The following is a 27818-nucleotide window of genomic DNA, read 5'->3' as shown; positions in this document are numbered from 1 at the left end:
GTGATTTCTGTCTCCTGGCTGGACGCTGACTGATACAGAAGGCTTAAGTGGAACGCTACACGGGGGACTTTCTGGGGAGTTGGAAAATGACTGAGGTGTAGGTGTACCCATTGTCAGAATTATACAGCTAGGATTTGTGTTGAATTCATGTAAACTTTACCTAAAAAAATTATAATTGAGAACAGGTGGAAAAATGGGTGAATATATAGATAATACAAAGATCACAGAATGGTGATAATTGTTGAAACTGGGTGATGGGCACATAGGGGTTCATTATACTATTGTTTACTTTATATACGTTTGAAGTTTTCCATAATAAAAAAATAAATGATAGTCATGGCTGCTCATAACGTATGTAGCTAGGGATGGATGAAATGACAGGCTTGATTTGGCTGTGCAGTCATTTTCTGTTAGCTTGCTGTATCAATTATTCATTTCTGTGTAACACAACTGCAAAACTTCATGGCCTAAAACAACATGACTCACTTAGTTTGCTCAAAAATCTGAAATTCTTGCAAGGTTTTTTAGGGAGAGCTTGTCTCTGCTCCATGTGGTACCATCCAGGGTGGATCAGCAGAGGGTTAAAGATCCACTTTTAAGATGGTTCACTCACATGCCTGGCAAGTTGGTGTCAGATGTTGGCTGGGAGTTCAGTTAGGTCTGTGAACCAGGAGGCTTGGTTCCTCCATATGGGCCTCTCCATGGGCTGCTTGGACTTCCTCACAGTATGGTGGCTGAGTTCTAAGTGCAGGTGTCCCCAGAGAGAACTGGGTAGAAGTTTATCACCATTTATGACCTAGGCTTGGAAGTCAACATAACATTATTTTCACCTATATTCAAGAGGAGGGAACATATACCCCACTTCTTGATGGGAAGTGTATCAAAGTCACATTGCAAAAAGAGCTCATGGGATGGGATATATTGTTACGGCCATTTAAGGAAATACAATCAGCTATATACCTGGCTTGTTCATTCAAGGGGAATCTGGGATCAAGTTGGATCTCAAAGTATTATCTGAACAAATAAGATGTGGATTACAACACTATCACCCAGTAAGTGGGTCTCAATTCTTCTATAAATATCCCTTCTTTCTTTTCTATGTTCCCCAGGAGCAGATGTATACTGGACATTAACAAGTTGCCTACACAACATCTACTTCCCTCTTCCTAATATTTCTTACACTCTCATTCCATAAACTACCTCTTCCCCATATAGCCCATATGCTTCAGGGAAACTGACTATCCCTAACTCTGGGGTTGGACCCTGATTGGCTTATGACAACCAGCGCATTCAAGTGCCCTGGCCACAATGTTTGTGACTATGACGGGTGGTGGTGAGGATCATGGGAGAGGACAAGATGTGACCTAAACCAGTTTAGATCAGGTTGCTTGGTTGGAATGCTGGGACAGAGATATAGCATCTCTGGATGTTTGTGGGGAAGCATGTAGGCCTGGGAGCCATTGCCAATTCTCCTGTGTCCACAAGGAAAGATGGTTTTAGGGTAAGCGGATTCTGAGGAAGGTAGAGTCGGGAAATGGAAAGAAATCAGGCCTCTAGTGACATCAGTTAGTCACTGGGTTAAATTCATCCAAAGCATGATCTACCTTTAGAATTTCTAGTGTAGGAGCCAATAAATTCCATGTTTAGTTGAGGTTTATTACTTGAACCCTAAAGTGTGTGAAGCAATACAAGGGGATCATCTATTATTACGAGATTGCCTAGGTTTGATTCTTGGCTTTGCCAATTACTAATTGTGTGACTTTGAGCAAGTTTCTAAATCTCTCTGCCTCAGTTTTCTGTGTAGTGAGATTCCAGATGGATGAGAGACAGGCCTTTAGTTTCTAGAGCGGAAGAAAGCAATTGTGAATGGGAAGAACGGGAAAAGAAAATCACAAAATGTGTCCTGAGGCAAATCAGGTTCTGGAAAGAATACATGGGAAAGGTGAGGATCTGGAAATGGAGTCCTTTATACTATTCACTCTCACATATCCCTTGGAAAGCCTTTGTGGGCTTCTAGAGGTTTGCACACCAGCTTAAAATCTGCTGGATTTTATGTTCAATTCAAGTTAGGTTTTTTTTTTTTTAACAACAGATTAGGCTCTGGACACCAGCCAGCCTTTTTTTCTTGGAGGGGATGGCAAGAGTGGTCAGCTAAGAAGGGTACATTTGACCACTTCGTCAGCAAGCATTTGCCGGGCATCTACCATGTGCTAGTAGAAAACAGCTTCAACCATTTGCAGCTATGACTCTGAAGCTGTCTCTAGCTCAAACTTCCTCCTGAGTGCTCTGTGCGTTATCCCTTTGGCTGTCCGACAGACACGTTAAAGAAGTGAAAAGAAGTAGGCGAAGTTAATTTTAACAATAGATTTTCTACAAACCAATCTATCCAGGCTATAATCATTTCAACATGGATTCAATATAAAATCATATTAAGTCTTCAAAATTGAGTGTGTATTTTACACTTGCAGCACATCTCAGTTTGGACTAGCCACATTTGAAGTGCTCAATAGCCACATGAAATTAGTAGCTGCCATATTAGTGCAGGTCTGGAATGCATTAACATATTTAATAAGCCAGAGAAAATTACCTTTGACCCAGATATGATCATTGTGTCTTTGAGAAGGTTGTTGTTTTCACAGGCACCAAGCTTCTGGAACTTCAGGAAGAGTCTGAGTGGCACAGGGAGGGTGGAGCGGCTGTCTAGTCAGGTTGGTCACCTGCAATCAGTGTCACACATGGGACAGTTGTTCTCACATGCACCGAAATAAATTGATACCTATTTTCAAATCTTCAGGAATCACAGTGATTAGTTTCATATTGCGAAAAATGCACAAAGTGATATGAACATGCTATAGACTGGACGTTTATGTCTCCCCAAAATTCATATGTTAAAACCCAATCTCCAATGTGATGGTATTAGGAGGTGGGGCCTTTGGGAGGTGATTAGGTCATGAGGGTGGAGCCATCATAGACAGGGTTAGAATACTTATAATGAAGACTCCAGAGAGCTCCATTGCTCCTTTCATCATGTAAGGGCACGGTCAGAAGATGGCCATCTATGAACCAGGAAGTGGTGCTCACCAGACACAGAATCTTCCTGCACTTTGATCTTGGACTTCCCAGTCTCTAGAACTGTGAGAAATAAGTTTCTGTTGTTTATTAGTCCCCCAGTCTATGGTGTTCTGTGATAGGAGTCCAAATGGACCAAGACAGAGAGTAAGTCATGGACTAACTGCTGCCATGGCTTGTCTCAAACCACAAAACCCTTTAAACCCTTAGCTGAGAAAGACTCCAGGGGGAGACTTCGGGAGACGTGAGTAGAGATTCAACAAGTGGCCCTGCTATCTTTCTGAATTTTACCATCCCTTTGAGATTCTCTCTTTGGTTACTGTTATATCTTGCATCCTTATCTAAATAAAGCCTGTCCCCAAAAATGACATATCAAATGTATAGAAAATCATAGATGGCTAGTATCTTGGTTGGCTTGGACTGCTATAATAAAATACCATAGACTGGGTGGCTTAAATAACAAAAATTTATTTTCTCAGTTCTGGAGGCTGCAAGTCTAAGATCAGGGTGCCAGCATGGCTGAGTGCTGTTGATGGCTCCCTTCCTAGCTTGCAGATGGCTGCCTTCTCACTGTGTCCTCACTTGGCAGAGAAAGAAAGAGAGCAAGCTGTCTGGTGTCTCTTTATATGAGGGTGCTAATCCCATCGTGAGGATCCTACCCTCATGACCTCATCTAAACATAATTATCTCCCAAAGGCCCCATCTCCAAATACCATCACATTGGGGAATAGAGTTTCAAAATATGAATTTTTTAAAAATAAATTTATTTAGTTATTTTTGGCTGCATTTGGTCGTCGTTGCTGCATGCGGGCTTTCTCTAGTTGCAGCGAACGGGGGCTACTCTTTGTTGCAGGGCGTGGGCTTCTCATTGCAGTGGCTTCTCTTGTTGTGGAGCATGGGCTCTAGGCGTGCGGGCTTCAGTAGTTGTGGCTCATGGGCTAAGTAGTTGTGGCTCACGGGCTCTAGAGCACAGGCTCAGTAGTAGTGGCGCACAGGCTCAGTTGCTCCATGGCATGTGGGATCTTCCCAGACCAGGGCTTGAACCCGTGTCCCCTGCACTGGCAGGTGGATTCTTAACCACTGAGCCACGAGGGAAGCCCCTCAATATATGAATTTTGCAGGGACACGGTTCAGTCTATAGCAGCTAGTAAATGTAAGAAAACTAATTTAACTGCACTGAAAAAATGAAATGTAGATGAAAATGAATTATTTTCATCAAATCAACAAATATAAAAATGTTTTAATTCTCAGTGTTGGCAAGGTGAATGGGACACTCCCATTGGCTATCAATGAAAGTATAAACTGATAATATCTTTTTAGAAAAGCAATTTTGAGAAATGTATGAAGATCTTCAAAATACACATTTTGATTCTATTTCTAAGGAAATAGAGGTGAAGATATGTACATTTCATCATTAGTAGTGATAATATGTATATCATATAATTTTTAATAAAGGGAAAAAGTTAAAAACACCTAAATGTCCAGCCATTTATAAATTGTAAACATTTATGGTATAATTTTATGCAATAGGTTATCAACCAACCTCAATACATGATGTTTTGAAGAATTTTTGGTGGCATGGAAAAATGTTCGCAATGTAATAACTAGCCAGGAATAAAAAAAGGTATATGTAGGTACTTCCCTGGTGGCACAGTGGTTAAGAATCCTCCTGCCAAAGCAGGGGACACGGGTTCGAACGCTCGTCCAGGAAGATCCTACATGCCGTGGAGCAACTAAGCCCGTGTGCCACAACTACTGAGCCTGCGCTCTAGAGCCCACGAGCCACAACTACTGAGCCCGCATGCCGCAGCTACTGAAGCTGGCGTGCCTAGAGCCCATGCTCTACAACAAAGAGAAGCCACTGTAATGAGAAGCCCATGCACTGCGATGAAGAGTAGCCCCCGCTCACCACAACTAGAGAAAGCCCGCACGCAGCAGCGAAGACCCAACGCAGCCAAAAATAAAATAAATAAATTTATTTAAAAAAAAAACTGTAGTATGATCCTAATTTTAATTTTGTAAAAATATATGTGTTGAGGAAAGACTGAAATTAAAATTTTTATTAGAGGCTATTTCTGGTTGTCAGGATGATGGTTGCTTTTTATTTTCTTTGTATTTTTTTTCAACTTTCCAAATTACATAGAACATATATATTTTTATAAACAGAAAAAGTTCATATATTTAAACAAAATAATGAAAACAGGCTTACGTGTAGGGAAAAGTGCCTCCTCTTTTGCTTTCCCATACTATTATCAAGTGAAATTTATTGATGGAGAATTAGAAAAAAAACATACAAAGAAAGCATAGGAAGCATAAAAACACTCATTGCTGGCAAGTGCTGGTTTCTCATCCTAGGAAACCAGCTGGCTGGCCAGTTTGCAGGCCTGTGTCTGGTCTCCCTGGGACGAGAGCCCTTTTCCTCTGGCTGCTGTGCCAGCTGAGGTCTCCTGGACACCCTCTTTCCTAGATGGGTCAGCCTCTTTTCCTGCTTACGATGGCACTTTCATAAAATCTTCTCACTCTGCTTTCACGTAGGCCTGTGTGTGACTAATTGCATACTGATAGATTTCCAAAGTTTTTTTTTCTTTTTTAGCAGAATCCCAGGGTTCTAAGGACGCCTATGGGGGATGCTCTAGAGGTTAAGAAAGGATCTAGATTATATTTGGGGATTCCCATGAGTTTGGGGTTTTTTTTAAGATTTTTTTTTCTGATTTAAAAAACAAAATTTGAAACCACTGTGATCAATCACAGGAAATAATCTCTTCCTTCATGGTTCATGTCCTCCATGTTGCAGCAAGTGAGTGGACCTCATAGACCATCAGCACCTAGCACAGTGTCATGCAACCCAGGTGTATTATTTATACACCAGATATAAACATAGAGACATTTTTTTTAGACCTTGGAGTCAAGTATTGTTTTAAACTTTAATTTTAGATTTGAAAAAAAAAAGTGAACTAAATGATCAAAGACTTGGGAATTTGGGCAATAAAATATTTACTTTCTATATATTATTCTAAGATTTGGCAAAAGTATATTTCAGAAATTCAAAGTTTTTAAAAAAACTATCTACATGTAGACACTGAGAGCCTGCGCCTCGATACAGTTGTGGGGAAACTGAATATTGCCTTCTAATTTTTCACTCTCATTATATTCATTGTTTCTTTCTCTGAGAACTCTGAAATACTCATCCCACCACTGTTGGAATCTCCTTCCTTTGAGATATTCCTTCCAAAATACACTTGTATTTTAAAAGCTTTCACTAAGCTAGGAGTCCATACAATGAAGCCCTATTGGTAGAATATCAAACAGTAGGTTATCAGAAGTATTTAGAAATCTGTTTCTCTCTCAATTTTCTACATACTAGGCAGAAGCCAGCACCCCGTCTACAAACAAGGCCTGCCCCATAGGGACCAAATATGGGCAAGATATTAAGGGTATAATGTCTACAAAACTCTTTAGTCCCTACATATAAAGATTGCATCTGCGAGTGAGAAAGTGTTAGCTCAGGTTTCGGTTTAACAACTAGGAAAGATTAAAGGAGTTTGCAAAACTAGATCTGCCCAGCAGAGGGCATGTTTAAGTTACAAACCATGATCTTTATGCAAAGTTTTCTATTTTTAGAAATTAATAAATAAATACATGTTTTAAAAAATTCTTATGCAGTTTTTATGCTTTGTGTTTCTTTCATGATTAATTTTCCAATCTGTATTTAAAAAAACGTATTTATTTCTAAATCACATAGACTCTACTATCAGTTTTTTTAGAGACTAATAGCTGCAAATACTTGCCAGAGATGCAAGAATCAGGAATTACTAAATATATGAGCAAGAGACCACAAGGAACTGGTCACACTAACTCATTTTGCTGGACCCTGGGACTAGAAGGTTGTGGCTTCCCCTGAGGGCAGTTATGTTTGCTGTGTTCCCTTAGCCCAGTCAGCCAGTTCATAGATGCAGTTCCAGAGGAAAACCCATGGTACACTTAAACAACCCAAAGGCATATGACAACCCAAAGGCTTATTATTTCTTCAGTAACAATTCACCTACTCATCTAGGGATTACATGGCTGGTGACCACCTCCCTGTTGGGCCAGGCACAATCCCACAGGTATTAGGATCCTGCTTTTACTGTCTTGCTCTCACCTCACAGAGACCTTGTCTCCTCTCCTGTCCAGTCTGCCTTAAAACCCCTCAAGTTCTGGCCTTGGGGGCATCTTCCTGTCCCTGGGGTCCCTCCTTAATGGCTAAATCCAGTTGATCCCTTTCGATAATCTTCAATATGTTTTTAGTTATAGAGTTTCTAAAATAAAAATTTGGCACCCTCTATTTAAATGTTGACAAGACACAGAACCCCCTTTATTTACAAATTTTTAACTTACTAACTTCCATAGAAAAACATTAAGACACTCCTAGAACTACAGCATGCCAACACCATCTCTACTACAGATGGGGATGGTGAGCATTTCTGAGATGGCACTTTGGACTTATTTTGGGGGTTGGAGGGTAGGGAGGTTGAAGGGACTTTGGACAATGTTTAGAAACTTAAGCCTCTTCCTAAGTAAAGGGGTTTCTGTAACTATTTGGTGCTGACATTGCAATTTTAAAAGCAATCTCATCTGGAAAAAAAACAAGGTGTAAACTATATGTTGATTACCGTCTACTTGAAAGAAGAATGTGTTTGGGGGTTGGCGTATGAATAAAATATTTTGGAAGAGATAATGTGAAAAAAAACCTCTCAAGTTCTGGAGAAAGATACACATGCACACAATTTTGTTTCAGTGCATGGTATGGGCCAGGGGGGAGTCCTAGGTTTGTAGTTTAAAAACATGCTGGCTCTGTGAATCACTTGGCCCTTCTCTGCCTCATCTGTGAAATCCAGAAGCAAGAATATACCCTCTAAAAGTCAAGGTCAACCCTAGAGGGATCTTGGAAACACACTGAGCTGCGACTCTCTGTTGTATGGCCATCTGTGACCTTGGCCATGTGATTGATCTTGAAGGGGTTTGATCATGAGTGACCTATCGTGTCTAGAGGAGGATCCAGTCCTGGGTCCCGGTATGGAATTCTGACGTCGTCACAGAGTGACCCTGCCTGCTTCTCTTTTACATTTATCCTCCATTCCAGCCAAACTGGTCTGTGCCCCTGAGGCTTTGTTCTTGCCAAGAGGAAGACCCTTGCCCTCTCCTTACCAGTTGAAAGTTTTTCCAACTGCTGAGGACCCCACAAGCATTTGGTAATCACTTTTATCTCTGCCCTCATGAAGCAATTATCTTCTATATTGCTATTTAGGCCCTTAGCATTTTTCCTATGTTTATCTGAGTATCTAAAAAGATAAACAAGACTTGCTCTCTCAAGTGTCTTATATCTACCCATAGTTCTAATATACAGTTCCTACCTTGCTATTTATATTTAAACTATTGTTCTATCAACTTCTCTCTCCTAACCATTTCTCTCTCCTAACCAAGACCAAATGCATTGGTCTTAATCTCTTCCAATAGACTTGGTATAAAGTCTCTCTTTCTCTGTCATTACACTGGCCTTTGAATGGTACAAGGGAATATTTTAAAATTTATTTTCTCTTTGTCCAAGTCTTTTCCTGTAATGGAAGTGATAATTAGCAGTGGAATGGTTTAAAAAATGATGATGGCTTGTTATCATTATTATCTATTGAGTACTTATTTTGTGCTAGAAAACAATTCAAAGTACTTTACATATATTAATTCATTTAAGTATCATGATAGCCCTATGATATATATACCTTTATTATCCCATGTATGGTTAAGGAAACAGAAGCACAAGAGAAGTAGCTTGTCAGAGGTTACATACCAGAAAATTACAGATCCAGGAGTTAAACCCAGAGGACTCCATTCACTGCATTATCTTGCTTCTTGTAAGATGGGTAGTACTGAAAAGGAGCAGAAACAACCGTCTTGGATAAACCCTTCTTTGTCCTCAGTACCCAGACATTTTTCAGAATATTTGAGAAATATTCTGGACTGAGATTAGGGAGGCAGAGGCAAAGAAAGCGGAGGATTGCACAATTGTTTTGTGAATTTACAAGACTGAGAAAGCCAAGTAAGTCATGGTCTTTTTTTTTGTCCTTGACCATGTAAGTTTTTACTAAGAAGGCTAGCAATAATAAAGCCCTACTCATCGTTTTTTGAGAGTCAAACATTCGTTTTGCAGGCATGTTTGCATATTTTGTCTCTCCTTATAAAGACCAAGGTAATGGTTTTATAGCAGAAAAAAAAATCTATTGATTCACTAACTATGCTTTCATATTTGCATGGAGCTATGCACTGTTCACACATTAAGATGTGAAACCCCAGGATATTTTATTTTGCCCAGTGGGAAACTACGAACAGTGAGATTTGTTACGCAAAAAGTGAACATTTGAACTATGCTAGTTCCATATGACTTTATTAGCATTCCATAGACTTACCCTTTAACTTGATTTGATATCTGCGGGATAACTTTTCAGGAAAAGTAGTCTTCTGATCTGTGGAGCTTGGAAATATAAAGAAATAAGCAACCTCTCATATTCATTTATCAGATCCCAATTTTCTCAATAATTTACTTTAAAGCTGAATTCCAGTAAGGCTTCAGTGTGATAGGAATCAACTGGGGAGCCAATCAAAATGCAGGTTCCTAGACCTCACCCTCTGAGACCAATTCACTCCCCAGGTTATTCTGCTGCAGATGTCCTCTGGGTACCAGACTAGGATCAAGGGGAGAATGTGGAGTAGGGAGTAGAGAAACTCAGTACTCTAGTGATCGAGGCACAGAAGGGCTAGAAAGCAGATGGGCTTTTCATCAGGGCTATTTAGGGAGCTGTCTGAAGTCTAGCCTCCAGGGAATAGACAACTTCAGCCCTTAGGTAATAGAAGACTATTCAAACCCAGCTTGACAACTTTGGTGAGAACACTGATCTCCCGTATCACTATATTCTTTAGGTCCGGGGGAGAAGGAAATTAGTCTGCAGATGGCTGAGTGCTCACTGTAAGCAGCTGGGGTGGGGCTACATCGGAGGCAGAGCTGGGAAGGGAGAGACATCGAGGTCTTACCCTTTGGCCATAGCCCTAGGGGCTAGGTTCCCAGCCCGCAGGTTGCACACTAAGTGGGGCGGGGGGACATGGAGCTACAGCAAATGGGAAAATGTGTTGTGCAGGTTCAGTCAGGAGAATTATGTTCTTATGTGGAGGAACACTATGAGAACTGCTGAGAGTCTAAAACCCAGGACCCCCAGGCCTGGATCTGTTGACACTTGGCTCATGGAGGTAGGTGGGAAGAACTCTGCATGACTCAGAGGTGGAATTATTTTGTTCATGAGAGAGAGGAGTAGGAAAAAAGCCAGCAAGAGGAGGCCCTATGTGGAGGAAGGGCCAAAGAGAGAGTCTCACCTGCTATACACACATACACATCCCCACACCTGTACCAGGAGACCCACCAGTGAACCAAAGAGAAATGTCTAAGCACTCCAGGTGGTTTCTGTGGGATGTGTGCTGTAACTCTTTTTCTCTGTCTCAAATGGAGAGGTATTCAAAATATGACTCACCAATACATTTTTTTCTTTTTTGGTTTTTTTTTTTTTGCGGTACGCGGGCCTCTCCTGTTAACGGAGCACAGGCTCTGGATGCGCAGGCTCAGCGGCCATGGCTCACGGGCCCAGCCGCTCCGCGGCATGTGGGATCTTCCCAGACCGGGGCACGAACCCATGTCCCCTGCATCGGCAGGCGGACTCTCAACCACTGCGCCACCTGGGAAGCCCCACCAATACATTTTTAAAATTTACTTTATTTTATTTACTTATTTTTGGCTGCACTGGGTCTTCGTTGCTGTGTGCGGAACATATATATATATATATATATATATATATACACACATATATATACATATATACATATATATATATATATATATGGAGCGTCCTTTCCCTCCACCCATTAAAATCACTGATTCAATTTCCATTATATATATATAATGGAAAATAACTCAGCCATAAGAAAAGAATGAAATAATGCCATCTGCAGCAACATGATGGACCTAGAGATTATCTTACTAAGTGAAGTAAGCCAGAAAGAGAAAGACAAATACCATATGATATCACTTATATGTGGAATCTAAAATATGATACAAATGAACTTATTTACAAAACAGAAACAGACACAGAAAACAAACTTATGGTTACCAAAGGGAAAAGGAGGAGGGGGAAAAGATAAATTAGGAGTTTGGGATTAGCAGATACAAACTACTATATATAAAAAAGATAAACAACAAAGTCCTAATGTATAGCCCAGGGAATTATATTCAATATCCTATAATAAACCATAATGAAAAAGAATATATCTATATCTATATCTGAATCACTTTTCTGTACACCAGAAACTCACACAACATTGTAAATCAACTATACTTCAATAAAAAAGGAGTTCCTCATATTTAAAAATGGTAGAAACCATTGATCTAAGGTAATCACAACTATTTCTTCAATTGGACTGTCCCTTCCTGGACCAGGGATCTAACCCGTGACCCCTCACATAATGCAACAACTCGCCATTTACAATGGAATATTTTTAAGAGGAAAGGTAAACTGCATGTTGCTCTGGTTATTTGGTAACATTGAATAAACACAGAGGGATATCTATAAATCACATTTAGTTTAGAAACTGTCACATTATTTGACTTTGTCTGACAGAAAGTCTCTTGCTTAGTAAGAACATGCAAATCCAGAAACACTGATTCCATTTCATTTTCCCAGGCTCTGTTATGTGGTCTACTTGTTACATGTCCTGAGGATCCCCTGAGGTATTTAGAGAAAATGATCACTGCTGTAATGGAAAATGGTCTTAAAGTCTTCTCTGGTAAGTATTGTTTTGATTTATGGTAGGGAGATATTTTATTTTGAAGGTAAAACACTCCTTGTATGCTATCAAAAAAGGTCTTGCTGATGAATGTTTCCAATCTTAAGATTGTCAAAGAATCCCTCCATAGGCATATATATATATATATATATGTATATATATATATATATATACATATATATATATATATATATATAATCATCATGATTGTTTATTGAGCTAGGACATTTAGTTACCCCAAGTAGTTTTCAGTCTGTTATTATTTTTTTTATATAACTTTATTCATTTATGGCTGTGTTGGGTCTTCGTTGCTGCACGCGGGCTTTCTCTAGTTGCGGAGAGCGGTGGGTATTCTTCCTTGCGGTGCGCGGGTTTCTCATTGCGGTGGCTTCTCTTGTTGCTGAGCACAGGCTGTAGGCATGCGGGCTTCAGTAGTTGTGGCTCGCGGGCTCTACAGCGCAGGCTCAGTAGTTGTGGCGCATGGGCTTAGCTGCTCCGCGGCATGTGGGATCTTCCTGCACCAGGGATCTAACCCGTGACCCCTGCATTGGCAGGCGGATTCTTAACCACTGCGCCACCAGGGAAGTTCCCCTCCATAGGCTTTTAAGTCCCCCAAACTTCAATAGGAACAATTTCTCCTCTGGTTCTTAAGTTAGAAACATAGCACACTCTCATCAACAACATGTGCTCACAGGGCAGTTTATTTCAAGTTGAGGATGAGGACAGGATGAGGATGCTTCTTGGGGAGCACAGCAGAATCCTGAGGGGGAGTGATTTGAAAAAGCCCTCCAGGTGATTCTGACATGCCTCTCCCAAGGGGAAGTGTTTTTCCTTCCCTTCCCTTCCCCCCACCCATTAAAATCACTGATTTAATTATGGAACTAATTACTATGAAATGAAATTAATTTTTGACTGCATTTTATGATTTTATTAAAGGGATATGTGCATTGATCCATCAATGAAACCCAAAATTCGGAGACTGTTGGAAACTTACGTAGAACAACTTTTTGGACTGGATGATCAGCTGGTAAGTATTATTAACCAAACACTCTACACTATACATCTTAAGTTTGGACGGAAGCTCTCAAAAAGATTTTAGATTTCATGAGAGGTGTGAGGTCACACTGGTTTTGAAATTGGGGCCACTCAGAAACGTGAAAGAACATCACATACACATTTACAAACATCCCACCCCCCACACACACATATGCACAAAGCCACACCCATAGAAACCTCCCCAAATTTCCAAGAAGCATTTGGACAGGCAGTTATTCTTTCTCTTTCTGACAAAATCTCTCTACTAAATCTCCCCCTTTCTCCTTCTCCTCCTCTCTTGTATCTTTATAATGACAAAAATAGCATTATGGAAAGCTTTAAAGGAGGATATTTTCTTTCCGTTCTAATCTACTTCCTCTGTATTCCACACCCCCTCCATTCTCTCTGCCATCTGCCTGGGAATTTTGCTCACAAAGATATGGCCGAAACATTAATGAGACCTAACTTAAAAACCAGACCAAGTTAATGAAAGGAACAACCAGCTCCAACAGCTGGTTTTGATCCTGTAAAGAGGGGAAGGAAGTAATTCAGAATATGGAGACTTTCAGAACAAAGACTGTGCACCTGAGAGAAGCTAAAATAGCAAAAGGCATGTGGGGAGAGAAAGGGCAACACGAATTAGACGTGTGTGGGACCATGTGTCATACCTCTAGATCCCAGGCTGGTGTCTCAGTGAGCACAGGCAGGGCTAGTTGCTGGTGACGTCAGGCACTGAAAAGTAGAATCAAAGCCATGGTCACGGTGGGTGCTGAGAGCCAGGAACAATGTGAAGCATCATTTAGAAGGATGGGTGGAGAGTAACACCAGATCCTAATCAGTGATCTACAACAGAGAGACAGAAATAGAGGGATGGGATATTTCTGCCAAGCCTGGGATGATTCAGAGGCACCAATACACTGGGAAGAACCCATGTGTTTGATCATAGTTGATCTGCATCATGGTGTGTGGGTGTCTTAAAGACTTTATCAACCACAGAATTTTGATCCACTATGGAGTGCAGATATCCGCAAACTGTGTTCTTGGAGGTGTTTGGGAGCAACCTCAGGAGCTGGGGAGAGAAGACCCAGGGGATGGGATTCTTGGTCCTCTCCTCCCCACCCCTTATCCTCTAGAACAGTACTGCACTGAGTATAATGTCACATGAAAAAACGCTTGAAAATCATTGCTATAAGATACTAAAATTATTAAAAACCACTGATCTAGAGGGGTAAATATTATCAATATTTTGAAAATGACCTTATAAAACACAATCAGATTGTGTCCAATGTCTAGCTAGAAGCCTATAGAGAATCTTTACAAGTTTGCACAGAATTCTGAGACACTGTAGCTACTTCAAATCTAAAGTTTTATTTGAAAAGGAATTCATAGAGCTATTTCATGACATTAAAAGCACAAAATATTGGAAGCTGATCCAGATTTAGAAAGGAGTATGACAATTCACCAAGGCATAGAAAGGCTGCCCACTTCATAAGTTAGAAAAAAAAGAAAATAGATATGACTTTGCAAACTAAATCTCTAGGTGCCTAGGATTGCTTAGAGGGCTCAACCTAGGCTGGATAGACAATTCATTTCTCTTTCACCCTCAGAGAAAAACGAAGGTTTTTTTTTCCCCCACAAAGACATAAAACACTTTAATCCTCAATGTTTCTAATATTTTAAATTACAGTATACTAAATAAACATAGCTTTGCTCCCCCCCCCCATTTTTCTTTCCTATAGTTATAACTGCCGGTCAGAGTTTTTAATGGTTTGATAAAATATTTTACAGATCACAAACAATTGTAATTTTCCCCATGAATTATTAAGATTGCTTTGCATGGTTTCAGCGTGCAGTCATTTTTATGGCCTCACGCTATGAAGTCCTCTACAGCAAGGACATGTCTATTTATAAATATGTATTTGTTTCTATTTGTGCAAACAGAGAAGACTGAATACAAGAAACTGTAAGCCAAACAGTTACAAAAAAAAAAAAAAGAGAGAAACTGCTCTCATGACAGTAGACAGAAAGACAGTTTAACTGTGTGTTCCAAGATTAAAGAATCAACCATTGTAAGGAGGAAACTAAATTCACAGACTTGATTCTCATTTCTTAGGAAATGAAATCTCCAGGTGGGCCTACTAATTACAAGAAGAAAAGGCATCTGTAACATTAAAAACATCTTTTTATTACAGAAGAATTTAAATATGACTCAAAAGTAGAGAGACTATATAATGATCCCCCTTCACTCAGCTTAAACAATAATCAACATTTTGCCAATCTTGTTAATTATTCTCCCCTCCCCCATTTTGCTGGAGTATTAGAAAGTAAATCCCAGGAATTGTATTACTTTACCAATAAATACTTCAGTGTGCATCTTTAACAACAAATGGTGTTTTTAGAGAACATAGCACAGTGCAATTGTCTATGAAATGTAATGAAATGAGCAATAATTCCTGAATATCATCTAGTGATGATTACATTCAGATATATATAGACTCCATATTCAGTCCATATTTGGGTTTTCCAAATTGCCTCGAAAATGCCTTTTCACATATGGCTCTGTTAAGTTGAAATCCATACAGGGTCCGCACATTACACTTGGTTTGTTATGTATCTAATGTCTCTTGTCATCTGCAATATTTCTCCTTTCTTCTTCTTTTTTTTTTTTTTTTTTTTTTGCTGTACGAGGGTCTCACAGTTGTGGCCTCTCCCGTTGCGGAGCACAGGCTCCGGACGCGCAGGCTCGGCGGCCATGGCTCACGGGCTCAGCCGCTCCGCGGCATGTGGGATTCTCCCGGACCGGGGCACGAACCCGTGTCCCCTGCATCGGCAGGCGGACTCTCAACCACTGCGCCACCAGGGAAGCCCTCTCCTTTCTTCTTTTTTCCCACGCCACTTATTTATTGAAGAAAACAGAACATCTGTCATGTAAAATGTGCCACATTCTCATTTCCTCTAGAATCCTTTCATTTGTTCTGTTTCTTGTATTTCCTGCAAGTTTGCAGTTAGATCTACAAACTCGATATTCAGGTTCTTTTTTCCTTCTTTTTCTCTGATGACAAGAATAATGCAGAGGAGATGTTGGGTTCCTTCTAATGCATCGCATCAGGAGGCACCCATGGTCTGCCTGACATTAACTAATTGCTTATTAGTTTCATCCTACAACACCCATATGATGGTTTTGAAATAACAATACCACAAGACCACTAACCAAAGAACTATGGAAAGCTGTTTAAGAAAATTATGCAATTCTTTTTGCTTTTAAGATATATATATCTTACCCGGTATTTTCATTAAAATAATACTTTTTTGTGTGTCGATGGTCATCTTTTTTTTTCTTTGATATAATTATGCTTTTTCAATTATTTGTAACATTACATGACAGCAAAAATCAAAACAATAAATGAGGAGTTCGCAGAGAAGTATCGCTCCCTTTCCTGCCTCTTTATCTACTCTATTCCATCCCTTTCTCTAGGTAACCAATTTTAGTAGCTTTTAGTTTATCTCACCATTGTTTTTTTTTTTTTTAAATATGAGCAAATACATGTATTCCCCTCCCCCTTGACTTCCTACACAGAAGTAGCAGACTACATATAGCCTTCTGCTTCTTGCTTTTCTCACTCAATATGCCCTAGAGATCATTCCCTTATACGACTTTTAAAATGATGCTATCAGAGAGAGCACTGAGTAACAAAACTCTAAAATCTAAATGAAAGATGTGGACTTAAAAAGTCTTACTGATATAACAACCAAAGCTTAACTATGAAAAGGAAACTTAACTTTATGAACCCAGGAGCTGGGGTTTTAATAACTTGGGAGAAGCAGACAGATCTTGTGCCCTAAACAAGATAACCACATCCTATATCCTTGCTGGTTTGCAAAAGTACTCTTTTGAGATGGAGATTGTTTCCTGAGGAGGAATCAAAATAAGTGTTACTGTAATCTGGAAGGAATAAAAATAATGAAGTATAGAAATAGTGAAGATACAAACTAGATTCATACTGTTTACTTTAGGATAAGTTTAAATGTAAAATAAGTAATAATAGCTAATGATATAGCATTTATGTATGTGTGTCTGCTGTGTATGGCATTTAAGAGTTCTAAGGAACATCTTCGTAAGTTTTTAATTTAGTTTAAGTTGTTTCAGGGACTTTACCTAATGAAATTTGCAATAAACATTTACATGTGTAAGAAAAATAGATTTTTCCAAGTTGTACTGAATTAACTATGTGTTTATTAAACAGAGCTCTAAAATACAAATAGCAGTGAATGTTTCCCTCCATGCACAAAAGCTCCTTGAATATTAAATGGTCTGTCAATAATCTGCAGAAGGTCAAAAAATAAGAAAACTACTCAGCATGAAAAAGCCAATACTTATGTCAGCCCATGGTACTGTATGTTAGACTGTGCTCACTTCTGCATTAAAGACATGGTTCCTTTTTACTATTGTTTTTATTACTATTAGCTTTTATAGCCTATGAAAAATAAACAATTCAGAGTTGGGAGGGATTTAAATTAATGCATTCAACACATATTAATAAACTCTTAGTCTGTTCAGGATGCTATAATGAAAATATCATAGACTGGTGGTTACAAACAAGGGAAATTTATTTCTCACAGTTCTGGAGGCTGGGAAGTCCAAGATCAAGGTGCTGGCCGATTTGATGTCTTGAGAGCCTGCTTCCTGGTTCATAAACTGCCATCTTCTTGCTATGCTCTTACATGGCAGAAGGGGAAATGGAACTCTCTGGGGTCTCTTTTTGTTTATTTATTTATTTTATTTTTGGCTGCGTTGGGGCTTAGTTGCTGCATGTGGGCTTTCTCTAGTTGCGGTGGGCAGGGGCTACTCTTCATTGCGGTGCGTGGGCTTCTCATTTCCGTGGCTTCTCTTGTTGCGGAACATGGGCTCTAGGCATGTGGGCTTCAGTAGTTGTGGCGCATGGGCTCAGTAGTTGTGGTGCACAGGCTCTAGAGCACAAGAGGCTCAGTAGTAGTGGCACATGAGCTTAATTGCTCCATGGCATGTGGGATCTTCCCAGACCAGGGCTCGAACCCGTGTCCCCTGAATTGGCAGGCAGATTCTTAACCACTGAGCCACCAGGGAAGCCCATCTGGGGTCTCCTTTTTAAAGGCACTAATCTCATTCATGAGAGCTCCACCCTCACGACCTAATCACCTCCAAAAGGTCCCACCTCCAAATACCATCACACTGGGGATTAGGTTTCAGCAGATGAATTACAGGGAACACAAACATTCAATCTATAGCAAACTCCATACTATTTTGCTAGCATTATTCTAGAATGACACTATATGGGATATTAATAAAGCTCATGAATGAAATAAAGGCATGGTGCTTTAAAATATGGTAAGATGTGTTAAGACAATTAATATATAATTTCTTATTTCAAGGATTAACTGAGCAAAAAGAGGAATTGCCCACCAGAAGAAAAATTATGTTATAATATGCCAGAAACCAAAAATTATATTCTGAAGTTAATGATTAACTTATACTATACTAGGTACATCAAGTATTATAGAAGTAAAACCTTTTTTCTATAGGTATTATTTAAATACATCCATTTTCTCATATATAATAAAGTGAGTAACTTACAGTTAAAAATTAATGGGGGGATTTCCCTGGTGGTACAGTGGTTAAGAATCCGCCTGCCAATACAGGAGACATGGGTTTGATCCCTGGTCTGGGAAGATCCCACATGCTGTGGAGCAACTAAGCCCGTGCACCACAACTACTGAGTCTGTGCTCTAGAGCCCATGAGCCACAGCTACTGAGTTCACACACCTAGAGCCTGTGCTCCGCAACAAGAGAAGCCACTGCAGTGAGAAGCCCACGCACTGCAACGAAGAGTAGCCCCCGCTCTCTGCAACTAGAGAAAATGCTCAGCAAGGAAGACCCATCACAGCCAAAAAAGAAAAGTAATGGGACCAATTACTACTGACATTAAAGAGCCATAAATTCGGTACCTGTTTGTAAGTTAGCATTAATGATTTGTAATGGTATTTCATTATCTTTTCATTTATTACAAAATTTCCCCAGGTCTCACCATCCTGGGGTAGTAACAGTGTTGATAGGAGTATCCCAAATTTCACTGCTTCTAGCCCCTATCTTCGTAACACAGGAAGTTGGTTTCTCCTTAAAATTCCAACCAATTGCTTCTGGGAATCTCAAAGCTGTCCTGTGTGAATTCAAGAAATCCAAGTGTCTCTGTCCCAAACCTGTGAAGCCATCTGAAGGTGGAGGCTTAGTGCTGCCGCTGTTGCCTTCCTAAGAGCTTTGATGTCCAATTGAGGTGGAGTAAAGATACCTATATTATGTTAACCTACTGTTAATATATCTTTACTCTTTAAAGAATGTACAGAAGGTACAGACGATTTCAGCAAGCCTCAGTGAGCCATTCCCACATTAATGTGTGTTATTGTGAATAACTGCAAGTGATATCTGCATCTCTTTCAGCATATTCCACAGTTTAGACTTTTAATTTATATAGTTTTCCTATTCCTGCTTGGCAAGTGAGGCATTCTTGTATTTTTTTTTTAACAGAGAATCTCATTTTCTAGTCTTTTTTTGTTTGTTTTTTTTTTTGAGTTTGGGCTCATCCCCTAATTTTATTTATTTTTATTTTTATTTAAAAATTTTTATTGGAGTATAGTTGATTTACAATGTTGTGTTAGTTTCAGGTGTACAGCAAAGTGGATTAGTTATACATATACATATACCCGTTTTAGATTCTTTTCCCATATAGGCCATTACAGAGTATTGAGTAGAGTTCTCTGTGCTGTACAGTAGGTCCTTATTAGTTATCTATTTTATATATAGTAGTGTGTATATGTCAATTCCAATCTCCCAATTTATCCCTCCCTCATTTTCTACCCTTGAGAAGGCAAAATCATTCAGCTTAATAGTGACCAGCCAACCCACAACTATCAATATTTCCTATCAATATACTTGATAATAATAATGCCATAGTAACTTACCTGAAAATGCTTTAAAGTAAGTGCAATATAATGGGAAAATTTTAAGCTGTGATTTTAACTGTAAAAAAAAATGGATAATAGGCATACACAATAAAATTCCAGAATATATAAATGGTATATAGTTCTTCTAGTCTGTTCCTGTCTCCCTACTGCCTTATTCTACTTCCCAAATGCAACCATCGCTCTCATTCTCTTGTACATCTTCCAGAGGTAGCCTGTGCATTCCATTTATTTCTAATGCTTTTTATTTCATTTCTTTATTTTAGGTGACTCCAGAATTAATGATAAAAGCATGTACTTTTTATACTGGGCGTTTACTGAAGACCCACTTTTAGTAAGAACATGATTTTTATACACTATTTCTTCCTCTTTGTGTTCTTATTCTTGACATTCTCCAGATGAAGAACAGCTCAGTTTTGGCCAGTTGTGATTTTACCTGTTTAATCTTTTTTTAAAATTAATTAATTAATGTGTTTATTTTTGGCTGCATTGGGTCTTCGTTGCTGCCGGCGGGCTTTCTCTAGTTGCAGCGAGCAGGGGCTACTCTTCATTGCGGTGCATGTGCTTCTCATTGCGGTGATTTCTCTTGTGGTGGAGCACTGGCTCTAGGTGCGGGGGCTCAGTAGCTGTGGCGCATGGGCTTAGTTGCTCCACGGCATGTGGGATCTTCCTGGACCAGGGCTCGAACCCGTGTCCCCCTGCATTGGCAGGTGGATTCTTAACCACTGTGCCACCACGGAAGTCCCTACCTATTTAATCTTGTTTCCACCATTTTGTATTATATAGTTCTTTAATATTTAATTGGTTTTTACTTACTTAAAAGATGTTCTTTACTTCTTTGAGGTGTCACTTTTTTTTTTTTAATAGAACTTCAAAATTGAAAGTATAGGTCCACAATCCGCTTATCTGAAGCCCTTGGAGACAACATGTTTTGGAATCTAGATTTCCTTTCTAAGAAAAATTTTTAGAAACGAAATCTCTGCACATACTGTGTACTGTATAACATGTTCAGTGGTGTCTGGGATGGCACGTTGGAACCAAACATATCTGAACATATTAGTATTTCAACAGTAAAACATATATGTATATTCTTACTAAGAAAAATGAAGAAAGACTATGAACAGCTATGTGTCAGATTCAGAGAGGTTTTGATGCAAAATTAGTTTAGGTCAGGTCTAGCTTTGCCCTTAAATAGGTTATGAAAAAAAAAAACTTTTAGATTTCAGAGCCTTCTGGGCTTTCGAAATATAGACAAGAGAAGTGCAAGCTTAAAGGAAATGCAAGGACTGGCTGTAAATAAAACAATAAAAATAACAATTTCTTTCATGCTGTGGTTTTTGAGGAGGTAAAGGAAGCCCAGTGTATTTCTTCTTCTCTCTCTCAATTTATTTACTAATGTATTGCCATAACATCAAAATATTATGTTTCTGTATTTTCTGCTTACAGCACGTGGAGAAAGATAGCAATACCTCCTACAAATGAAGATGAACTTCTGGCTGAAAAAATGGAAAAATCAATAGAATATGACAATTTCAGACTTAAGAGATGTGTATTTCATCACTGGTACTCTTATGTGAAAGGTCGAAAAGAACGACTTAAAGGTAAATCCTTACATAGTAACAATTGGTTTTTTGTTTTCATGTATCCAAAGTTTCAACAAACTTAACAGTTAAACATAATTTGTACTAAAGATTTTTTTTATTATTTTTATGTCTAGAGGATTGTCATGAAATGTAAAGCCACTAATTTAAAATATTTAATGAGATATGTCTCAAAGGGTTTTAGTGTAATAGAAAACAGCATATTTAAAATAAAATTCTGTATGTATTTGTGTGATATATATATATATATACAAGTTTCAATATAAATAGGGATCTACTATTAACTTTTTTACATAACAGAGAGCTGGTATAGATATAGATAGATTGATAGATATCAAAACTGACTATTTTTGTAGAGAGCTCTTCATTCTTTATAGATATTTCATTTAATGAATACCTGAGAAAACTTAAAGAAAAATAAGCTTAAGTTTTACTTAAACCCTTGATAGTTGTAATGAGTGGACAGTGAATGTATGTGCTCTTAGGAGCAAGAATAGAGATTTTATCCAGCTCACTAGATACTGATTTGTTTATGGCTGCTGCAAATCAGAGAATCACTTCCTCTTGATTGGCTCCTGTTGGTACCTCAGAGTGGACCCTCTGATGGTTTTAACATAAGGGTAGTGGGTCTCTATTTCTGAGAGGAAACAGTTATCTAAGAGTGGTGTCTCCAAGGCCTGCCTTAATCATCCTCCTTCCCAGCCTGGCCCCTATGTTTGAGCTTTGGACCCCTGGTTTAAAATATATATATATATATATATATATATATATGTATATATATATATATATATACATATATATATATGGAACAATCTATTTAATCATAGGGTATTTAACTAAATCAGAATACTACCTCATGATTGTATTTCTACGAATAAATGTGGAAGTTCTGGTTTTATAAAGAACAGATTTGTTAAAAAAGAAATGATATATATCTTGACATTTTAATGCATCTATTATATCTTAATTTATAAGGGCAAAGGTGATGTTTACAGGTTAATAAAGTCTCAGGAGTACTATCTACTGCTGTCAAAAGTAATTTCATATGTAATTAAAATAAAAAACTATTAGATGCAACATTGGTTCATATTATAAACATGATAGAATATTAAACACTTTGTTTTTTGAGAGCAGCTTTAACTATATACAGTAATCTAATGTACTTTCTTCAGATACACTACTGCGGGTACAACAGATGTTCTACTGCTACAAGCTGATAATTATCCTAACTAAATGGAGGGATAAAGCAAGACATAAGTATAAAGAGAGAGAAGATGAGCTGGTATGGCATATTGGAAACAGTTTTTTTAGAAACTGAATTTTGCTGTTACATTGATGTTGCCTCAGATAATAATGCTGTGTGGAAAACACTAAAGTCCTGAATATTATATACTTTTAATGGGGTCCTTGTTCTTTTAACTTAGTAATTTAAATGTCACCTCAGCTACCCAAAATATTTCCTAAAAAATTTTGTTGTTTCATTTGAACTATGAACATCAAGGAAAAATCTTTTTAACATTTTGTTTAAATTTATTGATAAAGACACCAAGATTTTTTGTTTAAGCAAGTGTTTAGGTGGATACAGATGTCTAAAGTGGAAGAGAAACTGTTTGATATGATTATAACAGAGAAATAAATGATAAAGACTAAATTTATTCTTTTCCAGATAAGATTAAATTGCTATTTATTCTTTTCAACATTCAATTTAATAAATTATAATCTTAATACTAAATTATTTTTTAAACTACTAAATTGCTAAATTTAAAGGATCATTCTTAACTGGGACACCCATTAGGAATTAAATCAATCAAAACAGAGGATCCAAGCAAACTCCTCCAAACTTAAAAGTATCTCTAGTTTGCTTTAGCTATCAGTACAGTATATTATCATTTAATGTTGTTTTAAAATATTCATAGTAACTAGTAGGAACAGACATAGAAACATGCTGGAATTTTTTGTAGTTACATTATTTAGTAGGTAACGTTTTATTAATATTCTTTGAAATACAAAGTTGGGATAAATAGGAAAGAGAAAAATAGGAAGAAATTAACCCCCTTGTGTTATGGTTGCCCTGTGGAGGGGAAGATCAATGCCTCTCACCCCAGATTGTTTCAGATATTGACACTGACGATACTACGTATGTACCAAGAGAGTAAGAAAAGATTTATTACTCACATAATGCTTGAAATAGTGCTAGAGTCTGCGGAGGAGACTGAGACGCACAAAGCATTGATCATTCTTACTCTCTAGAAGTTTACCATCCCCTGGTATTGAACTGGTGTTCTTACCGGATGTCCTCTAGCACCTGCCTTTTGTGGACTACATTTTCAACGTTGCCAGTTAAACGGTTGTACTTTGGGTACCACTGTTTTAGTCTGGTCATTCTGTGTTTTCCACCACTTCTTGTACTAAGCTAATGTTTTGACCTGGCCTCTAGCCTGGTCATTAATTGTCTAATGGTGAAAAGGTAACTGTGCATGACCAGGCTGCCCCTTTTACATCCCCTTAAACTGAACATCCCTGAGAGCAGGCAGTATTGTTCTCTTAACCATCCCCATACACTGAGCACAATGTTTTGTAGTAGTTGATATATATAAATATATATGATAATAATATCCTCAACATAGATATGTATTAAATAGTTAAAGAAAATGTTTTCTTTTAGCTATGTGCTATCTTGGCCTAACAATATTACTAGGCCAGTATTCACTAGGGTGGAGTAAGGATGGCAGGTGTCTGCTGGGAGGAGAGGCAGGGAACACTTCTACGTGCTAGCTCTCCAATGTCTGCTCTTCCTTAGGCTCTAATATATCCATATATTACATCAAAATTGTGTGTGTGTGTGTGTGTGTGTGTGTGTGTGTGCTTGTATGGGTACAACACTTATTTACCCTTTGGGTGTTTTCTTGATTATGCAGTTTTAAGGAATGTATTGAAAGTTAAAATGGGGACTTCCTATAATGACAGATTAGGCAATTCTCCAAATTCTTTCTTCTGACTCTCTCTTTTTAAAAATATTTATTTATTTATTTATTTTTATTTTTAATTTATTTTTTTCATTTTGGCTACACCATGTGGCTTGTGGGATCTTAGTTCCCCGACCAGGGATTGAACCCAGGCTCTGGGCAGTGAGAGCACAGAGTCCTAAGCAGTGGACTGCCGGGGAATTCCCCTAACTCTCCTTCTATAGCTCCATGCTAACCCTCACCCTTCCATGCCCCACATACCAGTTCTGGCATTACCAGAACCTTGACTCTCTGGGATTCAGCTTCCTCATCTCTAAAAGAGAAGGCTGGACCACATCTTCAAGGTGACTGCCTATGCCAATGTTGTATGACAACTGGTGGAAATGATCTATAATGGTGATTCTGAGACTACACATTATTACACATGCTCCGGACAATGATAATTTATATAATGACAATGATGATAATAAATAATGTTTAATTGGTGCTATGATTGTATCAAGCATTGTGTTTTACATGTATCATCTCATTTAATCCTTACAAGAGTTCCATGGAATTTGTAAATTATTTTCATGGCAGATGTTAAAGCATGAACTTCAATTTAAAAAATGGAGAAGCAAGTTAAAACTCAGAGTAAATTCTAAAGAAGAATACATTTCTCCTCAACAAAATGTGTCTGAAGTCTTTCTTGTAGGTGAGATTCCTGAATTTGACGTTTCACAGTTACCCAAAAGAACAGTACTGCAGGTTCGTATGAATTCATATCTTAACTAGTTATTTTCACAATGTTTGTTTAAAGAGTGGTTTTATGAACCTTGCATGAATGATGGAAGCCATATTTTGAAGAAAAATATTTTTTACAACTAGCTTTGGGCTATTTCATTTTTTGGAAGTCATCAATTTGGATGGCTGTAAATTGTTATAACAATCAAAAATGGAGAAATTAAAGCTATAGTAAATAAGAATGAAAGGAATGTCTTTCTTTCCTTCCTCCTTCAAGCATATATTGTCATGTAAGGTACAACAGATTTTAGATAACCCAATGCTTAGCTTTTAATCTCTAATCCCTAATCTTTTAATCTTAACGTTATATCTACACTCCAGAATATAAATGGGGCTTGTCATATTGCACCTTTCAGTTAGTTAAAATATTTATGCCTATCATCTTTCTTCCATAGATCATGAGTTCATAACAACAAGAATCATGTATCTATAGCTTACAACTCATTGAATTGATCTCTGAAATATAAGCCATAATTCCAACTACTGGTTATATTCTTTCCTATTTTGATAAATAAGCAATTTCTACTTTGTGGGACTACCTGATAAGTGGTGGAAGAGTTGTAAAATATCGTCTTATTCTGGTTGATGGCAGATTTACGTTATAAAATTCCATGTATTAAATCCATCCTTCTAAATGTAGAGACTTGAGCTCAAGTTATTTTGGGAAACAAGATATCTACACCTATATTTATATCTAATCTTGCACTTTATATATGGCATAGAGTTAGGATGAGGACATTTTTGTCTACTGTTTCCTCTTTATAAATTGCCTGTTCATCTCTTGCTTGTTTTTAAATTGGAATTCTTATAATTTTCTTACCGTTCATAATAGCTCTTTATATACTGGTAATATTCACCCTTCTCCTGGAATGTATTTGAGATGTTTTCCCCTACACTTGATGCTTGCTTTCAATTTTGCCCATGGAGTCTTCTGATGAGAGAAATTTTAAAGCTTTAAGTAACAGAGTCTATTACTGTTGCCCTAATTATTTCTCTTTTTGTGTCATATTAATATGTCATTCTTAGCTATTTTTCTAAGCCATATCACACTCCTTCCTACACTTATGCAGCTGCTTTTTGTCTTTGAACTCCAACGTTTTGACTGCTGTTTCTTTATTTACATCGTAAGCAGCTGCATTTTTAATTTACTGCACTTTATGCCTTAGACTAATTTTTTATCCCTTTACATATGATGTAAGAACCTAACAAGAGTATGCTTTCACTTCCCCCCTCCTGTGCTTCATGCTATTATTGCCATGCATTTTATTTCTATGTATTTATAAACCCTACATTAGAATTTATTTTTGCTTTAAACAGTCAATTATATTTTATTCAGCATGTATTTTTCATTTTTAGCAATCTCAAACAGAAAAGTTGCAAGTACAACACAAAGAACTTTTTTTCCTGAACGAGTTGGGAGTAAGTTGCTGACACGATGCCCTATCACCCCTAAATATTATTGGTGTACTTACTATAAACAAGGGCATCCTCTTACAGTCAGCCATCAAAATCCTCGGACCTAATTTGGGTATCCCCAATTATCCCAATAATGTAAAAGGATGCAGTGCAGAATCACACAGAACAGTTGATTATCATGGTCCTTCCTCTCCTTTAGTCTGCCTTTCTTTAATTTTCATTCGCTTGACATGAAGATCAGGCCAGGTTTACTGGAGAAGATCTCTTAATTTGAGCTTGTTTTATGTTTCCTCAAGAATAGACTCAGGCTCTGCATATTTCCTGACAATACCACGGACATCATGCTGTGCTCTTCTCACTGCATCCTACCAGTGGCACAGGATTTGGATTTGCCCAGGATTGGTGATTTCACGGCGGCTGCTTGTTGAAAGTGGTGTCTGCTAGGCTTCTCCACTATCCAGCTGCCCCCTTTGTAATGGCTGTGCATTTCGTGGGTAGGTACTTGACAATTGTATAAATATACCCATTCCTTATCAAACTTTTTGTTTATTTATATCAGTATGGACTCATGGTTTTCTATTTTATTCAATGGGTTATAATCCATTACTATCACTATTTATTTTGGAGCTCAAACTGTTCCAGGTTCAGTGGGAGTCCTTTCAGGTTGCCTTCTCTGTCCCTTTGATGTGTAACTATCATCCTCTGAGCACTTCCTTACTTTATAGCACAGCGTGATGTCCCAGGCTCCTCTTGTACTTTCTGTGCTCCACCCTGGATAGGTCATTTCTCTAGGACTCTTTGAATCCCTTTTAATGGAGAATTGTACATAGGAACCAAGATTTGAACTCTATCTGTGTTCATCACCATTGAAGTGTTGCTTCTCCCATGCCTTCTCAGTAGACAGAACTAGAGACTGTAAGTAGGAACACACATATACATATTTCCCCCCATATCTATGTACCTCTATATACCTAAAAAACCTAAACTAAACCTAAACTGTATGTGGATACTTCCAGGTCCAATTTAGCACCACAGGGCTCGTACTAGTCTTCTCCTTTTACATATCTGCAATGTCCTTCTCCAACAGTGAGAATCC

At 38.2% G+C, this 27818-nt stretch overlaps 1 protein-coding gene and 1 long non-coding RNA gene across 2 annotated transcripts in view; one reads left to right on the top strand and one right to left on the bottom strand.

Annotated features, from left to right (window-relative positions):
- FBXL13 (F-box and leucine rich repeat protein 13) overlaps positions 1 to 27818 on the top strand; it is a 183352-nt gene that overhangs the window by 4535 nt on the left and 150999 nt on the right. Inside the window, 6 exon segments of the mRNA XM_089917767.1 lie at positions 11826 to 11950; positions 12865 to 12955; positions 20223 to 20290; positions 21403 to 21557; positions 22730 to 22839; positions 25103 to 25270. Coding sequence (XP_089773893.1) covers positions 11826 to 11950; positions 12865 to 12955; positions 20223 to 20290; positions 21403 to 21557; positions 22730 to 22839; positions 25103 to 25270 — 717 coding nt within the window.
- Positions 322 to 14741, bottom strand: LOC115802663 (uncharacterized). The gene is made up of 3 exons (XR_016394374.1): positions 13632 to 14741; positions 8894 to 9574; positions 322 to 2717 (listed from the first exon to the last, which is right to left on the bottom strand). It is a non-coding gene; the product is annotated as an uncharacterized LOC115802663 (long non-coding RNA).

This window comes from Delphinapterus leucas, chromosome 9 (assembly GCF_059928025.1).
Source record: "Delphinapterus leucas isolate spDelLeu-1000000601 "Yukka" chromosome 9, BTC_Dleu_Yukka2, whole genome shotgun sequence".
In the NCBI taxonomy this organism is placed as follows: domain Eukaryota; kingdom Metazoa; phylum Chordata; class Mammalia; order Artiodactyla; family Monodontidae; genus Delphinapterus; species Delphinapterus leucas.
This window is presented reverse-complemented; position numbering and strand designations above follow the sequence as displayed.